Source organism: Anas platyrhynchos, chromosome 4, assembly GCF_047663525.1.
Source record: "Anas platyrhynchos isolate ZD024472 breed Pekin duck chromosome 4, IASCAAS_PekinDuck_T2T, whole genome shotgun sequence".
NCBI lineage: Eukaryota > Metazoa > Chordata > Aves > Anseriformes > Anatidae > Anas > Anas platyrhynchos.
In genome coordinates, this window is record NC_092590.1 from 16,603,614 (window position 1) to 16,630,304 (window position 26,691).

Below are 26,691 nucleotides of genomic sequence, written 5' to 3' on the forward strand. Positions count from 1 at the left end.
ACACAGCAGTGCACTGCAAAGTGTAGCCTATAGACTGGCTGATAGATGTGTGAAGTTACACACTCCCATAGTTCGGGATAAATGGAGTACTTGCTTTGAAGATATAACTTCCAGGCTTTATGGAGTAGAGGAAATTCAGCTTCTACTCTCTGAGGCACCAGCTTAAAATTTTGCTGTGGTGTCAACAGATAAACGAAGAGTACCTTCTGCATTCTAGTGTTAGAGGTGTAATGGAGAATAAAATAGCATTTCAGTATTACTCTTTGACAAATGCAAAAATCAGATCTTATGTGTCATAATGTTCAGGGATGGATTGAAGAGAGTAGCTAGCGTTTATATTTTGTGGTGGGAGCCTAGGTTTGTGAGAAATCAAATGCAGGTCGCAATGGTTTCCTAAGAGAGACCACAAACTGCTCCTGCAAGGAACTAACTTACAGCTACCCATGTTCAGATCTTTCTTTCTACTGCTACCTGTTATAAGTTGCCCCCTTAATTTTTCAGAGAGCATTGTATTAACCATAGAAAGGAATTTATTGAGCAAGCAAAACAGCGCTGGGTGGCCGGGGAGTCTCTTTTTATATCTTGGTAATTCCAGGATTACGCAGCACATCCTGGTATATTCTGCGACTGCGCGCACTGTTGCTAGGGGGTCGTCTCTGTCCCTCTGGTGGTCGTGAAGATGAAGGCCGTAGTCTTCCTCGGCATTTTGGTTCAACTTCTTTTTTTATTTGGTCATGTTGGCCCAGTGTGAGACAGGAAGACAGGATGTTGATACACTAGGTTAGCAACTTATCAGGAGATGGTTCCATGAGCTTTGCAGCAGTGTCTTTGAACAAAAGAGGCAACTGAGATGCAGAAGGAGAGAAGGGGAGGGGGTTCTCTTTTTTGTTACATTAAGCAAAAGAATTTTCATAGTGTCTAGCCAAGCTTTATACAGCTCCTTACTTCAGCAGGGAGCTTTCGCAACTCCCGTTCCTCAAACAGAACTCCTTGTTTTTATAATACAAAAGACAATGAACAAACATTTAGTGTGTATTACACAGATCAGGCCCAGTCAGCATGGGTTTATGAAAGGCAGGTCCTGCTTGGCGAACCTGATCTCCGGCTATGACAAAGTGACGCGCTTAGTGGACGACGGAAAGGCTGTGGCTGTGGTCTACCTTGACTTCAGTAAGGCTTTTGATGCCATTTCCCACAGCATTCTCCTCCAGAAACTGGCTGCTCATGGCTTGGACTGGTGTATGCTTCGTTGGGCTAAAATCTAGCTGAATAGCCCAGCCCAAAGAGTCGTGGTGAATGGAGTGAATCCAGTTGGAGGCCGGTCACTAGTGGTGACCCCAGGGCTCGGTGGCTGAGTCACCATCCCTGGAGGTCTTTAAAAGATGTTTAGATGTAGAGCTATGTGATATGGTTTAGTGGAGGACTGGTCAGTGTTAGGTCAGAGGTTGGACTAGGTGCTCTTGGAGCTCTCTTCCAACCCAGATGATTCTGTGAGCGTGTGATTAAACTTTGCTTGCCTTGACAAGCCAACGGAACGAACTGCTGAGCCACCTGTGCTAAGTGTCACGGGGCTGGCAGCCCTCAGACCACGGGGAACCGCAGCCTTGGGTGTCAGACTCCTTTCTTCTGGTGACGAAGGGAAAAGCTGAGGCAGAAGCGGCCATCTCACAGCCGTAACGCCCACGTAACGACTGTCACCGCCACCTAACGGCCATGTAACGGTCTCCTCGGGAAGGGCGCTGAGGGGCTGCCTCACACCCGCCAGGCGGAGCCGTGCAGGTGGCAGCTGCGCGGCGAGGCCCGGCCCCTGTTCCTGATCCCTGCCCCCTGTGTCACGACGGTCGGTCTTCATCTTGGTGCTGTGCTCGCACGTGGTGTGAACGCTGACCGGCTGCGTTGTGCGTGTCATTAGCTGCCTGCAGGGAATTACAGCTGGGGCTTGTCCAAACAGCCTGGGCAACTCGATGGCTGTCAGAGCTGAAATGTGAATGCCCCAGCTGCCCCAACTGTGCACTGTATACATAGTAACACAGGCCGTCTGGCCTGGCCGAGGGCTTGGCCCCAAAGCAGCCGCTGGGTTGGGTTTCTGAGCCGGAGTACACTGGCACTGGGCTCGATTCCCAGCCCCCAAAACGCGCTGCTTACTCTCCGTGTGCGAGCGCCCAAAGTGGACAAATGAGCCTGGCTGAGCCCACAAAACACAGCAGCTGGTCTCCCTTTTCAAGCCGCCCACAGCTGCCCAACGAGCCTCCTCTAAAGGCCGAAACCCACAGGACTCTGCCTGCATTGCTGAGCCTGAAAACCAGCCAAACAAGGCTCATTTTGAGCCCCCCAGAGACAGCTGATGACTTCATCTCCACATTGGGCCCCCAAACCAGTGCACAGAGACTGGTGTTGAGCTACAGCGTGCAACATTTCACCTCTGTTTTCCTGCCCCAGCCCAGTTTCCCCAGCTGCCTTCCCAGCCGCCTTCAGCTGCCCCCGTTTTGCTTTTCTTTCTGCCCCAGGCCGTGTTTGTGTAGTCCGTAGGTTCGTGCCCGCGCCAATAGGCACACCGAGTCAGAATCCACACGAAGGCCCTTTAATTCAATAGGAATCCTATAACTCTGCAGAGTCAGGTGCTTGGCGATCTTTCTCAAAGCAAGCACGCCTCTGACTCCAATCACCATAATCTGTACGCAGCAAACTTGTGAAAACCCTCTCTTTGGTTACTTTTGATTGGCTATCTTAGCTCACCTAAGCTATCTCCACTGAGTTTGCTCATGACAGAGGAGCAGCGGTGGAGGGAGGGACACCAAATCCCACATTAACATATGTTAATGCCCCTTTACGAGCAAAAGGTAACTCTAGTCAGAAAACCAGTCTGGAGCTGGCTTTCTCCTCCTTCTTTTGACCCTTTTATCCCTTACCTTCCTTGCTTCTGCTAGCTCAAGGATACCTGTCTCTTTCTTTCGGCTGAAAGACTACACAAGCTACAGGCCTCCCAGTTTTCTTCAAGGTTTTCTTGTTTTTCCCAGCCTTGTGACTACATTTGGACATGGATGGGGGTGATCAGAGTACTGGTGCTTTGGCCATGACCCTCCCCATCCCACCAGTGCTGAGAGGCTTGCACAGGCAGCGCTGCCCGGCCCCAGCTCCCACCAACACCACCCTGGGAAGGACCCGGTCTGCACCCGCTGTGCTCTCTGGACTTTTATTCAGGCCTCTACAAGCTCGGGGATGTCTTCTGTGTCCCCCGAGAGATCTTCTGCATGCTCTGGGATGTCTTCAGCATGCGTTGTGCTCTCTTGGTGCTCCACGCTGGCTTCTGTAGTGTGGGGAAGAAGAGGCAGTGTCAAGATATGGCCCCTGGCCGTGCCCTCCTGGGCACCGTAGGGAAGGCGGCTGGGGCAGCGCTTGGCAGCCCTTGGGCCGCCCCGGTGGGAGCGGAGCAGAGAGCTCGGTCCCGGCTCTCACCAAGGACGTGGAGAGTGGCATCTGTGAAGCGCGTCTCCTGTGGTGACTCCTGCTGGTGCTTCAGTTTCTTCAGCAGCTCGGGAGCAGCTGTCTCCTGGGGGAGAGCAGGGAGGTGTGAATTCTGCTTGGGCCACAGAGGCCTCGTTGCCGAGCCCTCCGACTCCCATGGCCCCAGCATCCCCCCGGGACAGGGCTCACTCACCAGGTAAGAGTAGACATCGCGCTGCAGCTCTGCCCCACTGCACCCGATGGAATTCATGACGACCACCTGCAGCCCCTTTGGCTCAACAAAAGGAGCACAGCTGTAGAGGGCTGTCTTGCAAGCCTGGAAAAGAGCATTGTGCTTGGTCGTTCCTTCTCCTATGCCCGGGAGGCAGCTCCTCAGGGAGCCTTTCTGTGGGACTGCAAAGACGCTCAAGGGGTCCTTACGGTGGATACTGCATAGCTGGGGTCCTGGAGGTGCAGGAAGAGTCTGCCCAACGTCTGCTCCACTTCTGCTCTGAAGAACGTGGTGAGATCGCCCTTGGCGCCAGCAGCCAGGGCCGCGTAGAGATGGAAGGCCGCAAAACGAAGCTCCTTTTGCTCCTGCAACCCAGAAAGCCATCTGTGAGCTGGGTTATGAAGGTACCTCCTCCCAGCCTGCTGGGCCCCAGCAGCTGTTTGCCTGCAGGAGCACCTCCACGCAGCACAGGCAGGCCCCCGCCCACCCCACACCCCTCGGACAAGTGGCAGAAAAGTAGGTTCACTCACGGCATCGAAGAACTTCCTGGTGGAGCGGGCGATGCTTTTGAAGGCCATGCCCGAGCCCTTCGCCGTCTGATTTGCAAATATTTCTTCCAGGGCCAACATGCTCTCCGCAGCCACCCCAGGACAGTCCACCTTCTCCATTTCACGCCCCAGTGCTTCCATGATGTTCCTCTTGTGCCTTCGAAACTGCAAAGCCAAAGATGCGCACAAGCTGCTCGCGGCTGCTGCCCGCAATGCCCACCCTTTCTCTCCACTTCTGTTTCGCAAGGGGGTGCAGCTGCGGCACAACCCCGTGACGAACGGCACTGGCACGTTTGGCAAGAGGTTTCCCCGCAGGCTGCGTGCTGAGCTTGGAGAGCAGCCTGGCTGTTGGGAAGCCGCCATCTGCCTGTGCTGCTCTGCCCCAGGCTCCCCAACTGCCCTGCAGCCCTGCCCGGCTCTCTGCTGGGGGGCTGCAGCCAGAGCAGAGGGAAGTGCACCTCACCTTCTTGGGCAAGCCACTGACAGCACGGCCCAGGCCTCTCGCTGCCATCTGCTTCACAGCACGGCTCGGACTCTTCAGCTTCTCCAGGAAGACCCACACCAGGGGCTTCAGGAGATGCTTCCCCTCAGCTGGCGGGTCCTTCACCACCTACAAGACAGCCAAAGCTCTGTCAGTGCCGAGAAGGGACCTGGGCTGGTCTCTTCCATGAAGAGACACCCCAAGCAGCAGTTTCTTTGGAAAAGCCCTCTGAGCCCGCCCTTCCCCACGCGCCGCCTCACCTCTGCGAAGAAAGCCAGCGCCGTGAGTTGCAGGTTTTGCGAGGGGGAGTGCAGCCACAGCATGAAGCTGTTTATCAGCAAACGTGAGACGAGCTGGGCACGGAGCAGCACTCTGCACAGAGAGCACAAGCAGGTGACGTGGTCAGGTGGGAAGGCCCCGGGCCGCGGCCCGAAACGTCCCCTGCTGCGGTGCAGGCGCTGCCCTGCCTCCCAGGAGAGCTCCCCAGGCACATGGGAAGGGTCCTGCGGCTGCTTCCCGGGGGGAGGTGAGATGCAGCACTGGGCTCTCACCTGGTCAGGAGCTGCACGGCGTTGCAGTGCCACTGAGGCACGTCCAGGGACGGCCACACTCGATGATTCCAGAGCACCCGCTGCCACCTCTCGTCCAGGAGTCTTCCCAGCACTTGTTCCAGAGCAGCGCTGTAGGGTCTGGCGAACGAAAACCCACAGAAAACCCTCAGAAATTTCCACACCTGGGAAACAGGGCAGCCCTTTGTCTCCCTCAGCATCACAAACAAATGTGCCTGGCTGGGGAACTGAAGCCCCCCGTTCCCTGCCCCTGCTGCTCCTTACCCGCACACCAGCTCCTCTTCTTCCATTTCCTTGAAGATTTCTGCCGGAAGACTCAGGGGGGGAAACAGCACCAGTGTCCCCAGTTCAATGCTGACCCACTTCAGGAGGACAGGAAGGAGGCAAAGAAGCACGTCCCGGGTTTCCCTCGTGGTCAGCAGAGCAGACATCACCTCAGAGATGGCACAGAGGAGCTGCAGGAAAATGTGAGCCAAAACAACCTGTTAAACACCGCCTTTCCCACCAGCCCGGTGGTGCCCCTGTCCCCCTGGGGGACTCTTCCTGCCTGCAAGTCTCACACCTTGGGGTGACCCCCAACTCCCTCACCCTGCTGAGCTAAGTGAGAAAGCAGGTGGGAAGCTGTAGAGATGCTCCTGCCGACGAGCATACCTTGAGAGGATCCAGCGGTTGAGCAGCAACCGTGAGCCGACACCTGGCTTCAGATGCCTCGTTCAGTCTCCAAATTAAGTGATACAGCACCTTAGGCCCGAGGTCGCTGCTGCCCAGGCTCCTCCAGAGCCGCTCGTCTCTGCAAGCAAACAGACGTTCACCTGTGAGCCCTGTCCTCTGGGACCCCTGGTGCCCTCCCTCCCCAGAGGCCAAACGCTCTCCTCGCCAGCAGCAGGGCACACGATGCCTGCTTCCCCAGAGACACGAGCGCCCGATCTCGCAGAGCTCAGGCTTCTGGGGGAGGAATGGGACCTGCTGCTTCCCTGGATCCCCCCACTGCAGGCAAGCCGTGGGGTTGCTGTTTGGTGGCCACGGAGGGGCAAGGGGGAGCGCACATACCTCTCTGAGGGCGATTCTGTCTGGAGGAGGGTGTCCACCACAGCCTGGCTGCGGAAGCCGGCCAGGAGACAGAGTGCCTTGAAGAAGAGGTCCTTGAGGGGGCTCTGCTGCACGGTGTGCCTGGCCTCCCACAGGATCTTCATGAATTCAGGCACCTGCAAGGAAAGGGGCGAGAGGGAACACTTCAGCGTATCCTTTGCCTGTGCGGTCCCCTCAGCCCCGCGCTCGGGCTGCGTTTCTTCAGTCCACACGAGGCGCAGCACGACAGCCAGCAGAGAAAAGTCAAGGCCGAGGGGAACAAGTGTCTCCCGTACCTCTGGGTATATTTCGTTTCCTCGTGTCTCCAGGAATGCGATCAGCCAGTCGCCAGCTGCTCGTGCACGCTGCTGGTTAGTGCACGAGAAGGTCTTCGTGATGGAGTCCATGAAGCTCCTGGCCTGTCCCTGGGGGAGGTACTGGCAAACATCCTGGAGAGAGAGGAGAGACTGTCACGGCTCTGCTCCAGCTCTTTCGGACAGAAAGGAGACGCGAGGGGCCTCTGAGCTCCGCAGCTCACTGGTCATTGAGAGGGCACTCGGGGCACACTCCTCTGTGCACACGCTGTTTTTCGTACTTCCTGCAGCGGAGAGGCTTAGAACCATCTCCTCTCGTCTTGTTTCCCTGCGTGCAAAACGCACCTCCTGACAAAGGCACTGGGACCCCACCCCACTCTCTGGAGCCAGTTACCTTCGCTATTTCGGCACGGTCCTCACGCAGAGGCCCGTCCTCCACGGTGTCCAGCCTCTCACACAGCTCCCTGATGCCCTGATGCAAGTGGGGCACTTGGAGCACCACTCTCCGAGCCCTCGCCAGGCCACAAGCTGTGAGAGAAGGGAGTCCTGGTTAGGGGAACTGAATCTCTGGGCCCAGACACGCACAGAGGGGGATGGGGAGCAGTGGCCTCGCTGGGCAGGGAAGGAAGAGAAGATGGGGCTGCTGGGGGCCAGGAAGAACCCGCTTTCCTCACCTTGGATCCGGAGAAGGCAGCTGAGGCAGGCCCCTGCCCTCCGCCGGGACGCGGCCTGGGAGTCGCTCAGCAGAGGCCCCAGCACACCGAGCAAGGAGCCGAAGCCCGAGCAGGCGAGTTCCCTCTGTGGGGGCGAGAGGCAGGAGGAAGGTCGCAGGCAGCCCAGTGCCTGCTCGCCTCCCCGGGCCGTGGCCAGCAGGGAGAGGGAATGGGGCACGCGGGGCTCGTACTCACCGAGCACTTGAAGAGCTCTTCGTAAGTGCCCAGCAGCTGGGCGCAGAGCTGCAGGGCCCTCTCTTGCTGCCACGCGTTCCTTGAGGTGAGTTGGTGCAGCAAGACCTGGGGTGGAGCAGACGTGTCTCGTGACGGGCGTCCTTCTTTCTCCCCCCGCCACCCCTCTCTGCCTCCCTCCCTCCTCTCCTGGCCCCTGCCCTGGGGCTCCGCGTGGCCCCAGCCCCGCCAAGCACCGGCACTGCCACCCCCCTGCCCTCCCCCAGGAGCCGTTTCCCCACCGGCATCTCCCTGTGCCAGCCTGGCTCTTGGCTCTGCCTCCCGCGGGGCCCGTTCCTTTGCCTGCCCTGGCATCGCAGCAGGGAACGGATCCCCCTCGGAGCATCCCCGAAGGCCCCAGCTCTGCCCCATGGCTACTCACCGAGACCATGTCCGCGAAGGCGCGGGAGGTGCCTTCCGCTTGGAGGAAGGCTGACATCAGCTGGCCCAGAGCTTCCTCACACGACGCTTGCAGAGGCTGAAAGCGGGAAAGGAGGACTGAGGTTCAGCACCACGGCAGCTGCCAGAGCACAGGGAGCGCTGAGGTGCGATCCCGACGGAGAGGTGTGCAGGGAAGGGCTGGCAGGTACCTGCAGCTCTGTGTCCGCAGGAGGGCACGACAGGACTCTCCAGCAGCACACGGCCACCTGGGAGCACCTCTTCTCCCAGTCCACGCGAGGCTCCAGCTTGCTGGATGCAGAAAAAGGGGGAGAAAACAGTAAAACAGTGAGGGGCTTTACCAGCCGTCTCCAGAGTGGCCCAAACGCCAGCTGGGTTTGAGCCCCAGAGCCGGCCCCCCCAGCCTGGGGCACAGAGCTCACCTCAACTGCTCCAGCAGCCGAAGCACCTTGAGATGCACTCGGGACACAGGGCTGTCGCAGCCATCCTCCCTCATCAGGTCCTGCAAGGCCCAGAGAGACGCACTCAGGGTGGGCAGGGGCACGGAGGGGCCCGCACCAGCCCCTTCATCCCCACGGCCACCACGGAGCCACCGAGTGCCAGCGCCCCAGGGCCCAGCAGCTGGGGACGAGGAGCTGGGGGGTGGCCGCTGGAGACCTCCGGGAAAAGCTGCCTCCCCTGCGGGCAGCCCCAGCTCCAGGCACTCACCAGCAGGACGTTCAGCACCTCCGGCTTCTTGCAGAGCCTGAATCTCTGCTTGGTGTCCACAACCTGGATGGCACGGGTGACCTCCTGGATACTGTTCACCAGGGCGAGCTTGTGCTGCAGCTCCTGAGACCGGAGAGAGAAAAACACCAGTTGAACTGCTTGGAGAGCTGGGAGAGGAGCACGGGCGAGGGCTTCTTCGGGGCTGGGGCTGGACGTTCAGGACAAAGCACGCAGGGGACGCTCAGAAAGAGGCCGTCCATCTCGGCACGTGGGGGCACCCAGCCCTCCCTGCTCCTTCCTCTGTGCCCCACGCCCCTACCTTTGTTCTGCAGGCATGGAAGAGCTCCAGGATGTTGGCCAGGATGCATTTCTCCACGCAGTCCAGCAGTTCTGCCTTGGGCGCACGCAGTGCAATCTTGCCATAGGTAAGCATGACTGCAGCCCATGTGGCCTGATGTCTCCGCTCCCTGTCCGGCAGCTGTGTTGACAAAGATGCCCCGAGATGTCAGTCCGATGCCCTGCTGTGCCCCGGGCCGCCGCCAATTTGTGGGGCTGGGGAGCGGGGCTGTGAGGGAGCTGTCTGGCTCGGCTGTGCAGGGCCGTGGAAAAGCATCTGAAGGAGTTTGTCCCGGTCCTGCCCTGAGGCGAGCAGCCCGTGCCCGTCAGGGGTGTGCTGGCCGTGGAAGGCTTGCCCGTGGCCCCCAGGCTAGGGGCAGAGCCAGCCACAGCTCACAGGGCTCCTGGCCCTCAGCTTTCTGCAGGGGGCAGGCGTCTTAGGTAGCTCTGCCGGGAGGGACAAGTGCAACGTGGGTGCCACGACTCGGCCACCACCGTTCGGGAAGTGAAAAGAGGGCAAGAGAAGGCCGAACACTCAAAGCCTGCAGCCATTACCCTTTGCCGTCTGCCGAATTTGATGAGCGCCTTGCGGACCATGCTCATTGCATCCAGGGCCACGTAGAAGTGGCGCTCAGCAGCGTAGGAGACCACGGAAGCTATTCCCTGCAATGACGGAGAAATGGGAGTGAGCTCTGGCACGTGTACGACGGCAAGGCAGGACATTGCCCGAGGGAAACGGCAGCTCCCAGGAAATGGAAAAGGTCCGGAGCAGGGACATGGGGACACTGGGCAGAGCGGGGGCAGGAGAGGGAGAGGAACCTTCACCTGTTTGTCACACGGCCTGGTGGCATCCGTTTCTTTCAAGTATTTCAGCAGCTGCCCTTGGACGTGGGTGAGCCGCCGACAAGAGGCCAGCACCGTGCCGAGAGCCCGGTACAGGAACTCCTGCAAGAGAAGAGCCCGAGCCCGAGCCGTGGTAGCGGAGGGAAGCACCTTTGGGGCGAGGGCAGGGGGAGCGGTGCCGACAGCCCGCACGGGAACGCGCTCCTTCAGCCCCAGCCCCGGAGCCGGGTGCCCCGGGCTGTGCTGCCAGGAGGGCGCAGGCAGGGAACAAACCTTGTCCTCCTTGCTGCTGGAGGAGCTGCTCAGCTGCTGGCTCAGCTCCCGGCTCAGGCACACGATCCATGGCTGGTCCTCCTGCATCTCCTCCGCTGACTCCGTCAGGAACTGGGGGGGAACACGACAGGAGGCCAATGTTGTCTCGCCCTTTGCCCGGGCCTTGCACAGGAGCGGCGGGGGCACAACTGCCCGCAGCCTCACCCCCGGGGATGCTGTACCTTAAGCAGATAGCACTGCCACTCTTCGGAGTCCAGGGAGCCCTCTGGATGCTCTGCAAAGCAAGAGGAAGCAAAATCCCTCGCTGTCACTTGAGCCAGCACCAGGGAAGAGTTCCGCGCTCTCCTTCCCTGGGAGCCCAGACCCCCACAAGTCCCAGGCTTGACAGGGCCTCAGACTGCCTGCACCACAGCTCTTGCCAGGCTGCAGACCCCAGGGGCAAGCCGATCCCAGCAGATCCCAGCCTCCACGCTGGCTGCCCGGAAGGGGGACGGCAGCGGTTCCCCTCCGCCGTGCTGGGAGGGAGGCTCTTTTCCTGCCCCCTCCAGCTCTCCTGAGCCCGGCGCTCCACACTAGCACCTTACCTTCCAGGTACTGCAGCATGCAGGGGATGCGCATGGGCCACAGGTCCCTCAGGGATCTGTGGATCCTGCTCTGCAGGGCCTGCAGCAGCTGTAGGGCAGCGGCCCCGCATTCTCCGCACCCAGCAGAAGCCGCCACCACCTAGGTGAGGACAGAGAGAGACGGGCTCACTCCTTCCGCCGGGGACGCGGCTTCTCCCACCAGGGAGCTCGACTCCAAAAAGCAAAAGCAGCCCTGCCCCAGCACCTCCCCCTGCCCCTGGCCAGAAAAGCTCTTTCCCCGCGGCCCCGCTACTCACCAGCAGCTGAACCAGGAGCGCCTGTGGCGTGGGCGTCTTGTCTGCAAGGAGGAAGAAAGGCAGGGTGAGCCCCTGAGCACCTCGCCCCCAGCCCCTCGCACCTTCGACGCCCCCATGCAGCTGGGAGGGAGCCCCTGGCCGAGCCCGGCACACGTTGCTGGGGCACTTTCTGCTCTCACCTTGCCCCTGGGCAGCATCAGGCTTCTCGCTGTCCTCTTGCCCTTCTGTTTGCTTCTGTCTCTCGATCACGGCTTGGAGACAGCGGGACAGCGGGAGCAGCAGGCCGCAGTACTGGGCCGGCACCATGTACTGCAGGAGCCGTGGCCACAAGAGCTGCAGAGGAAGAGGAGGCAGTTTGGCACGTCAGCATGCCCATCGCGGCTCGGAGAGGGAAAGGACGGCTTTCCCCAAAAGGGGCAGGCGAGGGCTGGCCAAAACACCCTGCAGGTGCACAGCGGCTGCAGCAGCGGGGAGCAGGACCACTTACTTGGGTCATGCCTCCAACGGAGACATCCAGAGACTCCAGGACATCTATGCACTGGGCCCGAAGGTCTCTTTCTTCTTGGAGGTCTTCTACTGCCTGCAAGACAGCGTTGGGAAACCCCCCGTTACTCCCAGCTCCTGCCTCAGGAGGCTCTGTGGAGGAGGAGGATGGCCAGGCCCCACGTCCCAGCCCCAGCTTGGGAGCAGCGAGCGCTGCACTGAGGGAGCTCTCGGCACAGCCTGGGCACGGGACCGAGCCGCGGGTGTCCCGCTCTGTCCTTACCAGTCTGTCCGAGGCCCGCCTGAACTCGACAAAGATGTGCGCCACCGCTTCCCACGCCAAGCAGCTCGGGATGCTGACGCTGAGCAGGTCCCTGATGAAACCCAGGAGCGCGCTCCTCACCTGCCAAGGGGACGCTGTGGTTACGGTCTGCCCCGCCAGCAGCCACAGGGAAGCCACCTTCGCCTGGGGCAGCCCCCGCAGCCCATGGAGAGGCACCGAGCGCGCAGGAGAAGCCTTCGCTGCCTGGGCTCGGGGCTCGGCTTTGTACAGCTCCACAACCTGCCGGCTCGGGGGGCTTGCCCTGCCCCACTGCTCTCGCTGTTCCTTCCCAAATGAGCTCACCTGGGTGCTGGCCTCAATGAACAAGGGCTGCACGGCCTCTACCATTAGGGGCAGCTTCTCTCTCACTGCAGGCTCTACAAGAGACACAGAGAGGTCCGCGTTCAGGCAGGGCTCAGATGGCAGAAGGGATCCCTCGAAGCTCCCAGGCTTCTCACGCACAAGCGGGACAGCACGGCAGGGCTGGGCTCTGACTGCAGGGGAAGCACTGGCGTCCCAGAAGGACTTTGTTTCTGCAGCTACTACTGCCTTGCCGGGCCTGAAAGCTCCGACAGCAGATAGCTTCAGCCCCCCGACTGCCCCAGGCCTGGCCTGTGGTACTGACCGTCAGTGCGTGCCACAGCTCCCAGCAGAGTCAGCGCTGTCCTGCGGGTGCCCTCGTCCTCGCTGCTCAGGTGGGACAGCAGGAACATGATTGTCTCCTCCGGGCAGATTCGAGCTGCGGGCAGGACACCACGTTTTGCGTGAATAGTCAGCAAAACCCCACGGCTGAGGTTCACAAGGAAGTTGCGAGCACGCGACGGGCATCGTCCCCTTCCCTCCCTTACCTTGAAGCACAATGCACTGCCTCAGTTCTTCTTTGTGGCCTGCGCTGTGCTGCCTGTCCTCCTCCACAATCTGTGGGAAAAAGGTCCATTTTAGAGACCGATCGCAGGCAGAGCAGCCATCAGAGGCTGCCTTTTGGGTCCCGGCACTCCAGAGGCCTCCTGCCAGGTGGCTGAGGGGGAAACGGCTGAAGGAACTGAGCTGCCCCTCGGGCCTGCGCAAAACAGCCAGGATCGGGGTGCTCACAGCCTCGAGGCAGCTCCAGGAAGGTCCTGGTGGAAGGACGCCCTGCCCTGCCCTGCCCGCCCCGTCTGTGGCAATGCGGCCTGCAGGACCTGGGCCAGCGGCACAGGCATGGGCTCCCTTTACCTGGTGGTGCACAGCAGCAGCGATGGCACGGAGCTTGTCCTGGGGGGCGACAGCGTGAAGTTCCTCCAAGGTCGTCAGGAAATAACAGAGGCTCTACAAGAGAAGGGAGAGGACGAGCGGGTTAAAGGCACGTGGGAAGGAAGAAACCCAGCACGCCTGTGGCATGGGGAAGCCCTGCCCACAGCTGCACCAGACCCCGCGCAACGCCTCACCTCTGTCACCCGGCAAGTCTCCTGGAGCTCCTGGTACTGCTGCAGGAGCCAGAAGACCTGCTTCCACACGTTGTCCTGGTGCTGTGCATCACGGAGGACGACGGCCATCATAGCAGCCACTGCTCCCAAGACGGCCTGCTTGTCCTGCAGAGGGAAGAGAGGCGAGATGCTCTGAGGGCTGTGCAGCACTCGGCGTCCCCCAGCACATGCCTGCCTTGCCCACAGGGGGCTTTCCCTTTCCCTTCTCTCCAGAGGAGAGACATCTTTGGCTCTCTCCAGAGGACAGCAAGCGTTCCCCTGCCAAAGGGCCAGCAGCTCTCACCTCCTCCTCCTCGTCACGGCCCAGCCAGTTTCCCACCGCATGGCAGAACAGGCCGTACACCTGCTCGCAGAGCTGCGCCTCCCCGATGCGAGGGAAGGGGCACTGCTCCCAGGCGTTGAAGTAAGCGTTGATCGCCCTCGACCACTGCTCCAGCACTGCACCACAAGAAAGGAGCTCGTCAAAGCCGGCAACAGGCAGCGTGCCCGGCTCCCTCGCCCACGCCCGCGTGGAGCAGTCCCTGGCTCGCCAGGCTTCGGCTCGGGACCGGCAAGTGCTGTGCTCCAGGCATCTGGACTAAACTACGGTGCCCCTTCTCCCCTCCTGCCCACTGCACCTCAGCCTCCTTCTCTACCTCCTCCTCCTCCTCCTCCTCCTCCTCACAGGCCTCTTCCCCTCCAGCACTTAGCATTGCAGCCCCCGCCCTGCCCTTCCCAAATTTGCCCCCCAGCGCAGGACCACGCCGCCATCCGATCGGAGCGAGGCAGCGAGAGCCCGCCCGGCCCCTTCCCCTCTACTCACCACTGCAGATGGCGCGCAGGATCCGGCTGCTCTCCACGTGGCTCAGCACGGCGTGCAGAGCAGCGAGCGTCATTTGGGCGAAGGGGATGCACCGCAGGGCTGCAGAGAGAGGACGGGCAGAGGGACAGAGGGAGCCACGGTCAGCCAGAGCCAGAGCAGCACCGCGGGCAGGAGGGCTGGGGAGAAATCCCAGCTCCGGGCGAGGAGGTGCCACAAGCCCACAGCCCGCCGGCCCAAAATAGCCTTCAGGGAGGGGCAGGGGCCCTGCTCCTGGCCGTCACGGACCATCTCCCAGAGCACGAGGCCAAAGGGGCCATACCATAGCTGCTGGCCAGTTTGCTCAAGGTGCTGAGCACAAACTCCTGGCATGCTCCTCCCCTCATGCTCTTCAGGTGGCCCTGGAGCTCGGACATCACAAACTCGAAGTGGGAACGAGCCAGAGCCACCAGGACGTCACCAGCAGCTGCTGTCACTTCGGTCATCGCGCCCTGAAAAAGAGCCACAGCTGAAATGCTGCCCAGGAGAAAGCTGGGGAGAGGCGGGCTGCTCCGTTCGTCCTCCTAGAGAACAAGCTCACCTGGGCTGCCTTCATGTCTCCAGACACCTCTGCGAGCACTCGGTTGACAACGCCGCTCCGCAGACGGGTGTCATCTCCTTGCAAGACGTGCTCGAGGCGGCGGTAAGTCTCCGCTCGCTCACCCTAGGGAGAGACCACGACACCTCTTGCTTTGCCCTTATTCCCGGGCAGCTGCGAGCTGCTGCCCCTCACTCTGGAGAGCCCACAGGCAGCACCAGCACGTCCTGTCCCAGCTTGCGTCCAGCTACACCAAGGAGCCGAGGGAGCAGCAGCCCTGGGAAGCGACCGAGCACCAGGCGCCAGCCTGGGACCACGGTGCAGGGCTAGGACAAGGACGGAGGCTTGGGCAGCTCCAGGATGAGCTGCTGCGTGAAAGGAGGCGGCGCAGCAGCGTCAGCCCAGCAGCAGGACACCGGAGGGGCCAGCAGGCAAGACCCCTGCGTTGAGGGTGGAGGGGAGCCCTCAACCCCCCACGGCACAGCAGGATGTGCGCAGCTCACCTCTCTGTCTTGCAGCTTCTTCAACAAGGAAGTCACGACGGCGGCAGAGGTGGCAAGAGTCTCAGACCCCGTCTCTCTGCCACCGTTCCTGTGACGTCTTCGTCTAGTCCTGATCCCTACACAAGCAAAGGAAGATGGAAGGAAACAACCAGTTTGCATCAGCTTGGCTGGCTGTGGGGATTCGCACCAGGTGGGGCAGGCATCCTCCCAGCACCAAGAGCACAGGCTGGGGACCCATCTCTGGTGGTGCTGGGAACTCATGGGGATGCAGCCCCCGGCCTCCCACTGCCCCTTACCAAAAAATCCTCTCAGCCTCTCCATCACAGCAGGATCACCCCAGAATCTCTCTCCGGGTCCTCCTCCTGTGGCCGCCGAGAGGCAATGGGCCACCTGCCCTCACCGCAGCACTTATAAGGCACCCAGCCATTGTGACCTCGCTGAGGGGCCTCGCGCCTCACAGAGGGTTGCCACAGATACGGGGACACGTCACAGGGCAGGGCCGGAGGTGGCAGCGCTGCTCCCCTCCGTGCCTTTGCCTGATTGTCTCCAAAGAAAGAAGTTTCTGTGCACCATGAGACAGTGTTTGTCTGGAAAAAGGTCCGGAGCAGGGCTGGGACGAGCCCCTGCCCCAAGGGCACAGAGGGTCTCTCACATGGAGACCCGTCCTCCATGGTCTCCAGCCTCTCACACAGCTCCTTGAAGTCAGGCACTTGGAGCACCACTCTCCCAGTCCTCGTCAGGCCACAAGCTGTGAGAGAAGGGAGTCCTGGTTAGGGGAACTGAATCTCTGCGCCCAGACACGCACAGAGGGGGATGGGGAGCAAAGGCCAGGGCCCTCCCAACCCTCCCGTGGCACGATGCCACCAGCCCGGCTCCGTGGCTGACACATCCCGGGCCGCACAGAGCCCTCCTTCCTTCCCCTGGAGCTGTTTTGGGGCAGTGGGGCCACAGGCAGCAGCCACAGGCCTCCGCTCCCAGCTGCTGCGTCCCCAGGTCCTCCCCACAAATTCCTCAGCGCAGACAGCACAGATGCTGCTCACTGAGGAGGGGGCAGGAGCCCACTTCCAGCTGATTTCAGCTGGAGAAGCAGGCTATTCTTCTGAAGGCGTCACCCAAGCCATTTGCCATCAGCTTTCCAAGTATTTCTGCCAGCGCCAACATGCTCTCCGCAGCCACCTCTGGATAGTTCACCTTCTCCATTTCATGCCCCAGTGCTTCCACGGTGTTCGTCTTGTGCCTTCAAAACTGCAAAGCCAAAGATGCGCACAAGCTGCTCGCGGCTGCTGCCCACAATGCCCACTCTTTCTCTCCACTTCTATTTCGTAAGGGGGTGCAGCTGCGGCACAACCCCGTGACGAACGGCACTGGCACGTTTGGCAAGAGGTTTCCCCACAGGCTGCGTGCTGAGCTTGGAGAGCAGGCTGGCCATAGGGAAGCCCCCGTTGAGGAAAAGGCTGAGGTGCTTAATGCCTTCTTTGCCTCAGTCTTCAGCGACAAGACCAGTTGTTCTCTTGGGTACCCAGCCCTCTGACTTGGTGGCAGGGGATGGGGAGCAGAATGTGGCCCTCATAATCCACAAGGAAATGGTTGGCGACCTGCTACGGCACTTAGATGTATGGAAGTCAAAGGGGCCAGATAGGATCCACCTGAGGGTACTGAGAGAACTGGCAGAAGAGCTGGCCAAGTCGCTTCCCATCACTTAGCAGCAGTCCTGGCTATCAGGGGAGGTCCCAGCTGACTGGCGGCTAGCAATGTGACGCCCATCTACAAGAAGGGCCGGAGGGCAGACCCGGGGAACTATAGGCCTGTCAGTGTGACCTCAGTGCTGGGGAAGCTCATGGAGCAGATTATCTTGAGTGTCTTCACACGGCACTTGCAGGGCAAGCAGGCCCAGATTGTTATAAGTTGCCCCCTTAATTTTTCAGAGAGCATTGTATTAGCCATAGAAAGGAATTTATTGAGTAAGCCAACAGCAAGCAAAACAGCGCTGGGTGGCCGGGGAGTCTCTTTTTATATCTTGGTAATTATTTAGACTTGGTAAGTATTACACTACTCATCCCATACTTACTTATCTGTTGCTAGACTTTAATTTTGGTGTGCAATTAAGTGCATGATAGGTGTCTTCTTGCATCCATGTGAACACTGTCTTGTTTGTGCAGAGACCGAGCTCTGGATCAAGTCTGAGCAGAACCTTCCATGTGTAGGTGGTTTCAGAGGATACTCTTCAAAATGCTTCTGTAGAAAGGTTGTTCCCTTTCAGAAAAACACTACCAGCCTTTTCCTCCCTTCCAGTCCAAAAGCCTTAACTAAGTTGTTCCAAAGTGTCCCAAAATGAAGTGCTCAAGGTGATATGGGTTCTCTTTACTAGGCCATTTGTGCTCGTGGAGGAGTATGTGGGAGGATGGAGAGAAAGGTGGTCAGTGATCACTAGGAACTGTGCAAGGTGTTCCACAGTTGAAGACTTTTTCTTCCCAGTGTACCATTTTGTTCTTAAATAAGTGATTTAATTATTAGACGTGAGGACGGAGAATGATGTGTGCAAACTGGGTTTACTGATCAAAGAAGGTGGGTCTGCTTGTGGGAGCAACGGTGTTGAAGGGCAAGCCTGTTTCATTTTAGAGTACTAGGAGAAGGTGACTTTTTAATCAGGCACGTTGTGCCCAGAGACAAAGTAAGCTTTCTCTAAATAGATGGAGTTAAAAGCTGGGGAAAGAAATGAGCTAATTTTGTTCCTTGACAACATCCGGTGTGGGGTGGGAATAGCCACAACTTGACTGCAGGTTTAGCTTAGACCAGAAACTGGAAGAGATTTTGCTGTATAGAAGAGGGGTGAACTTCTAGAACAGGCTCCCAGTGAGCATGTGGATGTTGGAAGGGGGGCACTGGGGTCACCCAACCGCATTTAAATGGAGTTAGATCACTTAATGGGTGTAACTGTGTTTATGGTGGTAGAAGTCGGGATTTTATGAGTCAGGAGAGGATGTCCATATGCTCTTCTACCTCCAGATTACCACATGGGCATTAATTAAATTAATTATTAAATCTCTTCAGGAGTTATGAACATGTTAAGTGCATTTTGCAACAACACTTACAGCCCAGGCTGTAGTTTAGGGCCTGATACAACTGAAGCTCTGCTGCAATTAATGTAAATCATGCAGTGTAAATCGCTGCAATTAACATAAATCATGCAGAATTTTACCTGGCTGAGGTGTCATTCATAGCGTGTCTCTAAGCTCCTGTTTGTTTTCAAGTGGTTTAGACAGTTTTTAAGCGAATTATTTGTCCCAGTGGCTGGACACCATGTCATAGGCTCAGTTACATGCAACAGATCTAGGTAGGTTGATAATAAGCCAAGTTTTTCCCCCAGCTGGCTCACCCAGTTGACGGCTGGGTTGGTCCAGCAGCTTGGTTTCACTGTAGAGGCTTACCTGCCATATTCACTAACAGATGCCTAGCAAGAGCACAGCTCGAGGTGGAAGCAGCAAGGAACTTGTTTTTTTTTCCGTGTGGGAGCAGTTCTTGAAGAGCTGCTGCCTGTGGGCAGCCCCCGCAGGCTCAGTTTGGGAAGGACGGCATCCCGTGGGAGGGACCCCACATGGAGCAGGGGCAGAGAGGGACCCTGAGGGAGCGGCAGAGACGAAGTGCTATAGACTGACCACAACCCTCATTGCCCTGTTCCCGCAAGCCACTCAGGGAAAGAAGGTAGAAAAGGATGGATGTGAGGGAAGGGAAGTGTTTTTAGTTTTTCTTTTTTTTTTTTTCTCACTGGTCTAGCTTGTTAGTAATAGGCAATTTTTTTTTCTACTCCCCGTACCAAGTCTGTTTTGCCTATGACAGTAATTGTTGAGTGATCTCCCTGTCCATATCTCAATATTGAGCCTTTTTCTTTGTATTTTCTCCCCCTTTCCCTTTGAGGACAGGGAGTGTGAGTGGGAGTGGTTGTGGTGGAGCTTGGCTGCCCACCTTAGTAGAAACCTTCTCTGTAATTTTTCCAGGTACTAAAGTTCAGACTAGCAGGTCTGCTGTTTCCAGGGTCTTCTCTCACACTCTTCCTGTAGATTGGTATAACTTTGGCTAGCTTCCAGTAAATTGTTGAGAGGGCTCCAGCTATAACATCTGCCAGCTCCTTCAGTACTCTGGGTTGAACTCTGTCAGGCCCTGCGGACTTATAAATGTTCAGCTGACACAATTGGTCCCTTACAATTCTGATTACCACAGATGTAAAGTCACTGTTTCCCCATCTGTGGGCTGCCAACTCGGAGGTCTGGGCAAGGACCATCATTACTATTAAAGACTGAGACAAAGAGCATTAAATGCCTCTGCCTTTTCCTTGTCCTTACTTGTTAGCTGACTGTCTGCATCAAGTGTCTTTTCAGTGTTTTGCTTTAACCTCCTTGTGCTGTTGACATACTTGAAAAAAAAAATTTCTGACACTACAGTGGCCACTGTCAACTCCAGCTGGGTTTTGACTTTTCCTGTGTTCTCCATGCAGATGTAAACTGCAGCTCTAATCTCCTCATGAAGCCAGACCTTGCTTCCAGTGGTCATATATATGTGTATATATATTTTTTTTCTAAAGCCAGTTCCCTGGGGACACTGCTAAAATAGTTCCCTGTGAAACTTAGTTTGCTCTTTTAAAATCCAGCAACTGAGTGGCAACTCAGACCTTGTCTCCTTACACCAAAATTTTTAAACTCAACTATTTCATGATCACCATGGCCAAGACAGGACCTGCCTGTGATAGCACTCCTGTCATGAGACTTGTCCCACCCTATTTCTCTAATACCAATGATACCATAGCTCTGGGAAAGGTCCAAAGCTTCCAGTTCACCCTGTTTGTTCCTCGTACTGCATATGTTGAGATCTACAAACATTTCAGATGTGCTCCTGAAACAACAGTGCTCCCTGAAGCAGGCACAGATGCTTTTGTTAGCTTTGCCACTCTCAGGTAGTGCTGTACCATTTCTTTGCTGAACCTCAGTGTTCCTAAGGGTATTCTCCTAGTTTAAAGCCCTCTCAATTGGTCTTGCCAGGTTATAGGCTGAGAAACATTTTCCCCATTGAGACATGTGGGTCCCACCAGGTGCCAGCTGACCTCTTGTCTGAAAGATTATTTCATGATTATAAAACCCAAAATTCTGGCAGAGGCACCAGTCCTGGAGCCAGGTACTGCTGACCTGGCTTTGCCTGCTTCTTTCCCTGTCTCTCCCCATTACTGGGAGGATTGAAGAAAACATTATCTGTGCTCCTGAGTTCTTTACTCGTCCTCTTGGGGCCCTGAAATCTCTTTTGATAGACTTCAGGCTTCTGGAGGCTATTGTGATTCTGAACTAGTCTGACATAGAGATCTGTGAAACTCAAAAGAGGCACTCCATTTTCCCCATTATTTTTATTTTATTTTTTTCATTTTTCCTAGGAGATGGGTGTTTGTGCATGTAAAATAATCAAATCTTTCACAACCCTGGTAAAAATCAGTTCAGGCTTTGGCAAAATGACTTTGAGGTGGGCTGTGTACCGTTCTCTCACTGGAATTTTTGCAGCTGTGTTGCATCTTCTGAAACGATCTAGATTTGTCAGAGGAGGATAAGGATGGTGAGTTATTAGGTCTGTGGTGGGTTAGAAGGAAGAACCTAGGAACGTGGTTGTGCTCTGATACCAGTTAGTCATCACACACTCACAATGGGTTCGTAATTTAATTGTGCCCTCTGATTGCATGAATTGTCTTGTGAAATTCAGCTGTGATGTGTGTTTTCTGAAGTTAGTGTTGCCATGGGAGGTAGTGGAGCAGAACGGCCAGGGCTTCCAGTGGGAGGAGATAAAGGCATTGTGTTCTCCTTAACAGCCCTATGTTGGCAGGTCACTGCTGGATGGCATCATGACAAGTGCCTTGAATGTTGGCAGTTCTTATATGGCAGGCAATTTAGTGCCCCGTGTCTTGTTTGATGATAATTTGTAAGGAAGACCTATTTAAAACCCTGTGGCAACAGCATGGAGAGGAACTTATTAAATCACTGGTGTCAAAGGCGCAGAGATGGTGTTTTGTGGCCATGAACATCATCGCGCTTCCATTTAACACAACTTGCTGCTGCACGATTTATAAACCTGACTGGTGAACTGGGAATTGGGATGGCTTCTTGGGCAGATGAACATCCCAAAGACTGAACAGCAGCTACCAACATTATCTGTCACTTCTTACGAGCACAAAATCCATCACAAAAAAAAAAAAGTGAAAGCAATTTCTGATGCTTCTTTAATGAACTGTCTCTCAGAGAGGGAGTGAGAGGGGGAAAAAAAAGTCTGTTCTTGCATTACATAGTAAGAAGTTGGCTATAGAAAGCTCTGGATTTCTTTTGCGCTAGCTTCATGGTATGTAATATCACCAGGATTGCACTCTGAGACTCTCTAGCTAATACTACAGCCTCTTAAACACAAACATTGAATTTCGAAGCAGGTTTTATTGCAAACGCTTAGAAAGCAAAGAAGATAAACACAAGAAAATTGTTCCAGTATTTTGACAGCCAAGTTTGAGAGCTGTTACACATTGACTCTTAACAGTTCAGGATGTCAGAATACTGAAAGTGAAAGCTAGTGACAGGAAGAGGCAAACAAAATATGAACCTAACGCTCCAAGATAATAATTAAAAATAAGAATGCATAGGAAAGATCTGTCTTTTTTTTTTTTTTAAGGTGCTGAAACAAGAATACAGGATTTTAGCTTATGTGGCCAGGGGACATATGGGGGCTTCATTAAGGCTTTTATGGCTTCTGCTATTAACAAACCAATGATGTGTCCACTAAAACTCAACATCAGCCATTGAATATCAACACGGGAACTATAAGAGCATAATACTAATTTCTCTATGTCTGTCTTTTTTTCCTTGCATATAATCCCCAATTGCAATATCCGGTTCTCTCTCTTACTCTCACTCTCCATGTGTGTGTGGTGACCTTCAGTCAGGTTAAGGTTAATGTGATCACGCTACTGGCAAAGCTCATTGAAGGTTGACAAGTTGCAGTTCCTGAGAATTTCAATGATAGCATCCCCAAATGAAATATTGGAGCAATAACAGTTCTCAGCCTACAGAAAGTAGTTTTTCCTTTGATGCCGCTTTACTTTCTTTCTCCCGGAGGACAGCTCTGCTCCTCTTCCCTGCCCCACTCCAGTTATATTTCCTTATTTCACAGTTACGGTCATATTCCACATATCAGTGTGTGATGCCAACTTGCTCTTGTAGTAGAGCAAGAGATTTTTAGAAGGTGGAAGACCACCCCCCAAACCAAAGCAGTTGAAATGGAGGTAAAATTCTTGCAAGAGCATGGTTCCTGTGTGCATAATATCAAGTGTGAGCAACCATCCTTGTTGTGTGGATTAACTTGCTAAACAGCACCTGTAATATGTTAGTGTTAGACTTTTTAATATCTCTGGTTATTTCTTTAATTACATGTACATGCTCAGTGTTGCTCTGTGCTTATGTATTTTATTTCTTCTATGGCAGAAGACAACCGATTTTCTGTGTTCATTTCATATGTTGGGTGTGTGCTTATACGGTACTAGGTTCTTATATTCCTTCCCTTGTTGTCCATGGAATTAAACTCAGTCCAACAGAAAAACTTTTGACAGATACTCAGCAACACGATCTTGTCTTGATTGAGATATTGGTCACTTCCCTAGCAGCTACCTCACCCTATGACATCCTGCCACGGGGACGCTGGGGAGCAGTGGTCTTACCTCTTGTTCTGAGGTGCTTAATGGTACGCCTTCATCCTTGTGGGTACTGGTTCTTAGTCAGAAATGTGTTGTCTTGCCTTCTCCACCACAGAGGCTCACATTTGGATGGGAAGGCTTTAGATTTGGGCCTGAGGGCAGACATTGGTGCTTGCTCAGAGCCTGCAATATGGGAAATCGTGGGTCAGTTGAGGGAACCTGCTGAAGCCCAACTGGCATCAAGCGTTACAGTATTGCTGCTGCCCACCTCTGTTGTTTTAATTTTTTGAATAGTCAGGTGTTTGCTCTTGCAAGGTAAAGAAGGGAACGCTAGGGTCTGTCAGAAAATACTTTGCCTGAATGTTAGATGGGATCATATGGATGCAAGGGTAAGAACTGTAATTTTATGGTTGGCCCCGCTGCCAACCTGAGATCTTTAAAGCAGTTGGCTTCTGGGCACTTGGCATTAAGGAGGAAATTAGAAATCCAGTTGGTGCTACTCTTTCTTGTTCAATTTTATAGAATGACTACAGCTGTGTAGAAAAACATAACTTTTTTCTCTGGATGTTGTATAACTGGCTTTTAAAGCGAGCACCGTACCTCATAAAAGCTCAGAATTCTTTGTATGACGGTCGTCTTTGTCACAAGATTTCCTCTTCCATTTCTTTCTGTGTGGGAGAAGGGGTCTTCATTCAACACTTACCCTGAAGTGAAAATTGTGAATGCACTCCTCAGAATGCTGCTGCTGTTGTAAGTAGTGATGAATGCAGGCATGATGGTACTTCAATGTGATGCCAAGGGTTTGAATTTAGTTATGCTGGCAAGTTATTTGCTAGGAGGTAGTGTTTGGTGGCCTTCGAAGAAGTGGGTGGTCTCAGACCATTTCCTTACAGGTGGGTGAGTCACGCTCAATACAAAGTGTTGCTGGGCTTGAAAAGTGAGATTAAGTAAGGTAAATTCCAATGGCTGGCATGTCTCTTTGATCATGTGAAGCCTTCAGGCAATGAGTCCCCTTTGGAAACCACAGTACCTTGAGCTCACTGGCCAGCAGGGCGTATAACAGCATGGCAAATCGTCTGGGAGATAGTAATGGGGGCTTGCAGTGGTCCTGAGCTTCATAAGCCTAGCTTTAGAGAACAGAGCTTTTCCTGTGCTAGCGTAATAAGACTTTCTCATCCTGCAATAACATATTACTGTGGTTTTATGTCTTCTGAATCGAGAAGTACCAAGTTCTGGTCCTGCTTAGGGTTCTTCAGGGTGGGTGTACAGTATGGTCCTTACCTGTTTCTGCCATGCTGTTCTTGCCCTGGTAACAAGTGGTACGTTATCTTTGCTTCTTCTCTGTCTGTGGGCAAGTAGACAGAGATTACCATAATTTCTCGTGTGTGGAAAAGAGGAAGAAGAAATCTTGTCATTTAATATGTGAGAGGGCCCTGAGACTTCCTATAATCCTAATGGAAGGTCCCTTGTTAGGTTAGAGGTTGGACTCGATGATCTTGAGGTCTCTTCCAACCTAGAAATTCTGTGATTCTGTGATTCTGTGTGATTCTGTGATTCTGTGATTCTTTCAGTCCTCCTACTTAGGTAGTTGGTGAAAAATACTGATGTCTGATAACTTTAGATTTGGGGACTAACAGGCATGTGACGCTTTTCCTTCAGCTATGATGGATGGAGCAAAGGAGGCTGCTGTGCAAAAACCTCAACAGTTAGCACGTGGTAGCACTGCTTATCTGAAACTGTTGGGTGGATGAGACCACACAATGAGGTTAGTGTGAAGGTAGCGGAACCCATTATACCTGCTGTAGGAAGGAAAAACTGTTTGTACGTAAAGTCCTAATCATGTTAATGATAGTCTGAGGAGAGAAACATCTCACAGACTTGGGGGAGGTCGTACTTAGAGAATATTGCCCAACAGGTTGTGTCCTGTCACCTGAATCTTGCAGGAATTGTTGAGGTATATAGGCTAATAATTTAATAATTAATACTTTAGGCTAATACCTAAGAAAGGTATTAGCTGTAATGACTCCAGATGTTGCTTTGGATATATAACAGTAGCTGTCATTTAACCTTCATAGAAATTTTCCTTTATTTATTTTTTTTTAATTCAGATTTCTATAATCTTAGTTACACTGCAGCAGCTCCTAGTTTGCTTCTTCTGGTTCATCCTTGTACAGTACTAATGGAGGAACTGTGTGCTTTTTACTTCAGAAAACAAACAGGCAAACAAAAAAAGAAGTTTGTTCCTTTGAAATACATCTGTGAGATACTACCTTAGAAACATAGTTATGTCCTCAGAATTGATTAAGAGTCTGATGTTTTTAATAATAAATCAGTGAGACAGCACATTTTCTACATGGTAACTGACTGGAAGGCAACAAGATTACTTACAGTGCTTAGTTTCAAATATTAGTTTTCTCTTTAAATTACATTAGTTACATCTAATTATAGGTACAGTTTGTGTTAATCAGTTTGAAGCATAACGATGTGAGTTACCCCTCTATATAAAAAATATATTTTGACTTGGAACATTAGAGGTATTCTGCATGCTGTGTGATTTTCATTTATGATTTGATTACATAGGTAATTGAAATGTGACAGACTCTGATAACACTTTGTTGGAACAAATTGGTGAGTTTGACTTGTTTCTCAGATATTTTCTTTTTGCCTTCACACAAGCAAAAGAAATGAGTTTCCATCTGCTTGTTGTACAGATGGTTATGAAGCATTTAATATTTTTTCCCTGTCTTACTTGTTTCTTTCCATTGTTACATCCACTGGAAGCAAAAAATCAAACAAATAAACCAAATACCAACCAACCAAAAATAACCAATTAACCCACCAACAAATGTATTACTGCCCAATGACAATAAAACAAATTTTAAGAGTGCGCATACAGAGGTGTAATTTAGGTGTGGATTGTAAGGAATTTATGTACATGTATTTAAGGAATTTAAGTACAAACTCTGCCACTGCAGTTATCATCTGCTAGTTGTAAGAACTACCTTATGTTGTAAATGAATTACTTCTTGATTATGATGAATTGCAAAACTATCCAGTCACTTCATAAAGACCTGCTCAATATTTAGTAAACATTTATAAAGGCTATATTACGACTTTTTGCTCGTGATGAAACCGAGTGACTAACCTAACCTGAAATGTCAGTTAAACCAGGTGTTTTTATTTCCATCTTGTAATATGTCTGGGGAAAAAAACAATTGGGCCACTGCATACAAATCAGCACACACAACCTTAATTCAGAACTGTATTATTCAAAATAAACTATAAACAAAATGCATCAAATGCATACATAGATGCTATTATATGTGATTAAATTTAACATGGCCAAGTTTTTGTCTGATTTTAGAGTATATGTCATGCAAATATACACACTTAGGTTTACTTATGAGCAGATTAACTGCAGCAGCTTGTTCATTTACAATGAACTAAAGCATGCGTATAAATTCCCTCGGGATTGGGACTTAAATATATTGCGGTAAATTGTTTTGTCGGAATGGCTATAAACAAAAACAGCCTGACCAGAAACTGTTGCTTTGTTCTGGTGGAGAAGCCAGGGAAGATCAAGGGAAGTCTGATGAAATGAGAGCTGTTCTTCACCAGCCAGAAAGAAAAACTTGCCTCTGAAACTTCCCACAGAATACGAATTTCCAGTAAGTTGATTCAGGATCATCGATCCGTATTGTAATGGATACTACTGAAATGCTTCGTTAGCAAAGTGTCTAAAATTTAATTTAGATACTGTTATGATAATTTGTGCTTACTACAAGTAGAGGTGCCCT

At 53.7% G+C, this 26,691-nt stretch overlaps 1 protein-coding gene and 1 long non-coding RNA gene across 2 annotated transcripts in view; one reads left to right on the plus strand and one right to left on the minus strand.

Moving 5' to 3' along the window:
* LOC106018847 (uncharacterized) overlaps positions 1–3,201 on the plus strand; it is a 25,424-nt gene extending 22,223 nt beyond the window's left edge. Inside the window, exon 4 of the long non-coding RNA XR_011808895.1 lies at positions 3,018–3,201. This is a non-coding gene — a long non-coding RNA (uncharacterized lncRNA). The remainder of the gene's footprint in view (positions 1–3,017) is intronic.
* LOC106020696 (maestro heat-like repeat-containing protein family member 2B) lies at positions 3,178–16,101 on the minus strand. Its single transcript, XM_027456671.3, has 40 exons — positions 15,486–16,101; positions 15,190–15,305; positions 14,690–14,812; positions 14,432–14,600; positions 14,113–14,211; positions 13,594–13,748; positions 13,272–13,415; positions 13,060–13,152; positions 12,693–12,762; positions 12,470–12,583; positions 12,148–12,221; positions 11,806–11,925; positions 11,527–11,619; positions 11,219–11,372; positions 11,040–11,080; positions 10,744–10,882; positions 10,381–10,433; positions 10,160–10,270; positions 9,869–9,988; positions 9,599–9,706; positions 9,027–9,185; positions 8,708–8,830; positions 8,422–8,501; positions 8,191–8,290; positions 7,983–8,078; positions 7,565–7,669; positions 7,331–7,454; positions 7,051–7,184; positions 6,639–6,791; positions 6,325–6,479; positions 5,926–6,064; positions 5,539–5,729; positions 5,257–5,394; positions 4,966–5,077; positions 4,688–4,834; positions 4,207–4,389; positions 3,886–4,041; positions 3,659–3,781; positions 3,457–3,550; positions 3,178–3,307 (listed from the first exon to the last, which is right to left on the minus strand). Exons 1-40 carry the CDS (start codon positions 15,508–15,510, stop codon positions 3,198–3,200), a joined length of 4,743 nt encoding a protein of 1,580 aa, XP_027312472.3. The 5' UTR covers positions 15,511–16,101; the 3' UTR covers positions 3,178–3,197.
* Positions 16,102–26,691: the final 10,590 nt, after the last annotated feature.

What these genes read in the sequence shown, in the direction of transcription:
- LOC106020696 (XM_027456671.3), bottom strand. Translation starts at nt 15,510, where the DNA reads ATGGAGAGGCTGAGAGGATTTTTTG. An exon ending in CCAGGCCGTGTGACAAACAG is followed by an intron (nt 9,707 to 9,868) that starts GTGAAGGTTCCT and finishes CCGTCATTGCAG; the next exon opens with GGAATAGCTTCCGTGGTCTC. An exon ending in AATTCGGCAGACGGCAAAGG is followed by an intron (nt 9,186 to 9,598) that starts GTAATGGCTGCA and finishes TTGTCAACACAG; the next exon opens with CTGCCGGACAGGGAGCGGAG.